Source organism: Cibotium barometz, chromosome 51 (assembly GCF_041138505.1).
Source record: "Cibotium barometz isolate CiBa-2024 chromosome 51, ASM4113850v1, whole genome shotgun sequence".
Lineage (NCBI taxonomy): Eukaryota > Viridiplantae > Streptophyta > Polypodiopsida > Cyatheales > Cibotiaceae > Cibotium > Cibotium barometz.
In genome coordinates, this window is record NC_141096.1 from 23,311,629 (window position 1) to 23,317,015 (window position 5,387).

Below are 5,387 nucleotides of genomic sequence, written 5' to 3' on the forward strand. Positions count from 1 at the left end.
TTCTTATACTGCCAGTCAAAGGAGGTTCAAAGTCCTGTGTTGTTAGTTCTACTTGCCTTGCAAGTCATCTTCTTCACTTACTTCGTCACATTATAAACAGAATTGGACTTGGTGGTTTACCTGATAATTTTGATCAGATCTCCTGTCATTAAAAGCCAATGAAGCATTCTAGCTGGTGCCTTCAGTCCAAAGTATTCCCACTCACCTTCTGTCTCTACAGCTCATTTTTCCGTTCAAGGCAAGTGTGGTCTTCCCTACTAGTGATTATTCAGCTTCTTGCCAAGAGTTGGACTCTAACCAACTTTGTTTAGCGTTTACATAGAGACAACACGTGGGGCAACACCGCAATTCATCACATAGGTACGTAGAGAGAGGCAAGAATGTGGATCTAAATGGTAAGTGTAAACAGCTTTGGATATGCATAAATAGGTACAAACAAAACACAATTCAGTACGCCCATGGCCAATTACAAACAAATGCTTTTGAATATTTCCTTTCGCATACATAGAAACACTAGAAAGCATAATATGGTTTTGAAATCCAGACTAAGAAGCCTAGATGAACGCTATCCATGAACCCCGATTGCGGAAACCTTTCTTGTACCTCTGGACCTCATGCACTATGGCCACTGAGATACAGTATATAGTTCTTGTAAAACAAAGCCCGGGCCCTTTGCTAAGGCCACATGACCTTGTAAATTTACCTTGTAAAACACTATTGGTAGCACCACCATCAGTAGCCTGAGAGGGAGCCACTCTGATTCTTTCAATGGGCAAGGGTATACTTTCATCCAAACCATCTTCATCTATATTCCAGCTTATTTGAGATAAACTGTTCACATCTGACCACCCAAAAACCTCCCTCTTGGAGGACGCTGCAAATTGCGAGAGAGTCATTGGTTGCTTAACATCAACTTCTTGTTGTCTTCCAGATCCCTGAGAACTTTGCCCCTCTTCTAGGTGTGTTTGATTGCACCTTCCTGCAATTCTAAGGCATGTCCGGCTATCCGAGTTCTGCCTGCCAAAAAGACGCCTAGACCCAAGTTTGGATAAGTAACGACTACCGCTTAAACTCCGGTAGAGAGATGAACATGGATGCTTTGCTGCCACTGGTGCTGCATCCCTACAAAGTCTAAAGGAGCTGGAAGCTGAGCTGTTGGGGAGTCCTGTCAGGGCACATGCCTGCAACATCATGAAACCAACCATCAGGCAGCATTGTACACTGCGAATCCTATATTTAAACGATGCAAAATGCTTTATGCTCGGCTTATGAACAAACCTCTCTGGCAGAGGTCGATGCTGAGGTTCTCGACAACGACTCTGAGCACATAGCAGGAGGGTAATTTGATCAATCACATGCAAAAGAGTTAACCAATTCAAAATTTAAATACGAGTTGTGTGCTTTGGATACTTGTCAAATTCAATGCTGATCAATAGATATTGGTTACTGTGCTAGTCATGAAAAAGAGCACCCAGCATGATTGGATACAACCTTTCGGCATAAGCTCCGAGATTTTATCACAAGCTGAGACTCATAAAGGAACTGCTATGAGAGAGGCCTTGCAAGTAATGAAACTCATAAGAGGAAGCTAGTTGTCCACCAACAAACCACACTCCCACCTCAGAGCCACCTCTACATCTAAGGCCTGATCGACTTGACTTCAAACCCCAAGAATTATAAGAGTAAATCACAAATTTCAAATAGCACCTTGCTACGACAAATCACTTTGAATAAAGTCACACAAGGCGAGGGTGTGACTTTATTCAAACAAGACTCCTGAACTTAAAGTGATGGGACACACCACTGACAGCTCAATTGATGATACCTATAATGATTGAGCATGTATTTGGCATAAGGGCAAGGTGGTGTAGCAGTTGATCAGGATGAAAGTGAGCTGTCTAAGCCAGGGGTGGGACACTCCAGAGCCACCTCTATGCCAAATGCCTGATCAACTTCTACTCCAAGATCCCGTTTTCATGAGTAATTCACCACTTTCAAAAAATAAAATCAGACGAGGTAAAGGTTTAGAGGGTAAAGATCAGAGACATGGACACACCACTAACAGATCAGCCCAATGGCGGCTATATTCAAATCAAGTGTAATAAGGATGTAGCCATGGCCTCCAGCTCGGGGAAGAGTCCAGAGGACTCTATGGCTGGGATGTGAGCCTTAAGCCTTGCTCCTACATGGTTTCTTGTCAGATAGTGGATCAAGGAGGACCTTATATTGGTATCACAGCCTAGGTCTGACACGAAAAGAAACTGTGGGCGCTGTGGACACAGGAATGGCTAGGAAGCCATGGGTCATCCAGGAGAGGGAGAAAGTAAGCCCTGACACAGTCGTTATCTTTTGTGCATGAATCGCACATCAAAGAGGGAGTGTCTGTAACTCGCAGTGGGTGCCCGGGAAACTAGGGCCTTTGACACACTTGTTCATACCATCAATGTATATTAAAATATTTAAACATGGCCACAACCTTAACACATATCCATCATCACTTTGCATAAAACATAAAAGCTGGACAAAACATCCACAAATGCTGAAAATGGAGATTGCACGTGTGACACCGCATAGAGGCCGGAATGGGCCAACCCCCCCCCTTGGAGTATTTTATTACCCAAGGAGAATAATATCATGTACAAGCTTTGAGGGCCTTACTCTCCCCACAAGAGATGCCGGATTATCCATATACAAATGCCGTAACACAACCCAACACGAGGCTACCAAGCCGGAACACAGACTGTAGAAATACCGAGCCAACAATATAATCCATATACCTCCGTGTGGGTACTGATTCTTCCCCAAAAACCAAGGGTCTTCATGCAATAGAGCTGGTACAACCGGTACAGTGGTTGGTACAAGAGGTACAATGGTTGGTACAACCGATGTACGGTGGCTGGTGGGTGCAGCAAGTACAACATGTACAACGACTAGTATAGCAAGTACAAAAGCTGGTACAGTTAGTACAATGGGTGGTATAGCAAGTACAAGGATTGGTACAACCAGTACAATGGCTGGAGTACAGCAAGTACAAAGACTGGTGCAGTAGGGACAAAGGCTGGTACAACAAGTACAATGGCTAGAAATCATAATAAATGATTTCTGCTACACATAGTTTATAGGCATTTCCGCCACCAATAGTTTGCAGGCATTTCGGCCACCAACTCACACTACCCTCTCAAGTGCCCATGTTCCATTCCATCTACTCTCTATTGTTCCACCCAAATATGGTAGAAACAATCTTCAAGAGAGCACGTAGGACAAGAGAACACTACACACGGCATGTTGTGCTCAACACTACCCTCTGAAGTGCCCATGTTCCCTTGCATCTGCTCTCTATTGTTCCACCCACACATGGTAGAAACAATCTTCAAGAGAGCACGTAAGACAAGAGAACACTACACAAGGTATGTGAACCATGAGTTTCATAAGTCCAATGCATCCCAAATAAAGGGAGCCAAAAAGAATAATCCATAAACCTGAGGATGGATCCAAATCCCTAAAAAAGAAGTCCAGGAATCCATAGACCTATATACCATAATCCTTGTATACCATAACTCTTACCACATACTCCGTGCTAACCACACACCTTGGAGTAGAGGTGGACTTTTATCCATAAAAGCATTATATCTATGAGATATCCAAATATTTCTTCTCTATAAACTGGGATAGATTCGTCCATAATCTTGTCCAAGAAAGAAATCTCCATAGATATAATCCATCCCAATAAAGGGAGCCATAAACAATGTTTCCCTGAAACCATCTCAAGACAAACAACACCACCTTTCTCCTTGCATGGCTATACAAGGATTAGTGAACATCAAAAACACTTCATAGTAAATAGCAAAAGCACCAACTTTGCAAACTCTAAGTATACTTAGCTTTTCTTTGCCAGGTTGGTCATGAAGCCAAAAGAAATATCTCGTCACCATATCCTTAAGATATCGTGAGATATATCTCCATATAGCTTGCTTGTAAGCTTGATAATATAATCCACAATATCCATATGGAAAGAGTGCTAAACATGTGCACATAAAGCCAACTCCGCACTTCCAAGATAAAATTTTGTGAATTCATAAATCCTTAGATCAACAAGCTGTCTACTGCTCATGCTCTTGCTTCATAAGCTATGAAGTGGCTCGCCATGCTTAACAACAATGATGGTAAGTGTGGTCCCCACTTGAGATATTTTTCTCTTCCTTATTGATAGAAGGAAACCTCCACTTCCAAGAAAGCGTATGCTCTGATACCAATGTAACTCGCGGCGGGTGCCTGGGGGACTAGGGCCTTTGACACACTTGTTGATACCATCAATGCATATTAAAACATTTAAACATAGCCATAACCTTAACACATATCCATCATCACTTTGCATAAAACATAAAAAGTAGACAACACATCCACAAATGCTGAAAATGGAGCTTGCACGTGTGACACCGCATAGAGGCCGGAATGGGCCAACCCCCCTCTTGGAGTATTTTATTACCCAAGGAGAATAATATCATGTACAAGCTTTGAGAGCCTTACTCTCCCCACGGGAGATGCCGGATTATCCATATACAAATGCCATAACACAACCCAACACGAGGCTACCAAGCCGGAACACAGGCTGTAGAAATGTCGAGCCAACAATATAATCCATATACCTCCGTGTAGGTACTGATTCTTCCTGGCGATGGAAGCCTCCAAAACAGTCCCCAACAGCCGGTATTCTTCATGGGCAGCCTTCAAGAGAGAGAGAGAAAGAGAGTAGCCATCATTAGGGCAGCCTGTAATGGTGGTAGAGACTAGTGTGCAGTAAGAGAGCCTCTATTAATGAAGAGAGAGGGCTCCAATTTATAGATTTGGGCCTCCCATGAGCTAAAATGGCAAGAGAAGGCTACAATGACAAGTGGAGAGCCACACAATCACCCCTCACATATGTTTTCCCATATTATTCCCCATTTTATGGTGCCTTGGATATTTATCCTAGTCGTGGAAATTTACCCAGTCATGTGGATGCTAGTTGGCTGCCTTCATATGGGCATATATATAGCTGGCTTGCCTCCCTCATTCTTTTCACTGCTTGCTTAGCATTTTTTAATGCAGTCCCTCACATACGGGGTTTTCTCTCCTCTTGCTCTGGACATGTATTCCTTTGGATGATGATATTGAGAGCAGGTTCTCACCTGTGTTTCCTCTCCATCTTTCTCTCTCTCTCTCCCCTATGTTTCCACTTTCCCTTCTTCCGCTGCACATTTCATATCTTTGGTTGGCATCTGAAGTGATCGTCCATTGGATCCGAATTCCCGTCCGGTTTTAGAAGAGCAGAGGGTTGTGCGCCAATAGGGCAGCCGACTAGGTAGCATGCGGGCAATGAGAGCACACCAGTTCAAGGCAGTGGGCAG

The 5,387-nt window shown here is 43.4% G+C and overlaps 1 protein-coding gene across 1 annotated transcript; it reads right to left on the bottom strand.

Annotated features, from left to right (window-relative positions):
- Nucleotides 1-554: 554 nt before the first annotated feature.
- LOC147609437 (uncharacterized) lies at nt 555-1,824 on the bottom strand. The gene is made up of 2 exons (XM_086787964.1): nt 1,279-1,824; nt 555-1,181 (listed from the first exon to the last, which is right to left on the bottom strand). The coding sequence occupies exons 1-2, from the start codon at nt 1,327-1,329 to the stop codon at nt 555-557; spliced, it is 678 nt and encodes a 225-aa protein (XP_086644090.1). The 5' UTR covers nt 1,330-1,824.
- Between the last annotated feature and the right edge of the window lie 3,563 nt (nt 1,825-5,387).

Coding starts and splice junctions, on each gene's coding strand:
- LOC147609437 (XM_086787964.1), bottom strand. CDS start 1,329: ATGTGCTCAGAGTCGTTGTCGAGAACCTCAGCATCGACCTCTGCCAGA. Junction 1,182..1,278: donor CATCGACCTCTGCCAGAGAG/GTTTGTTCATAA, acceptor ATGATGTTGCAG/GCATGTGCCCTGACAGGACT.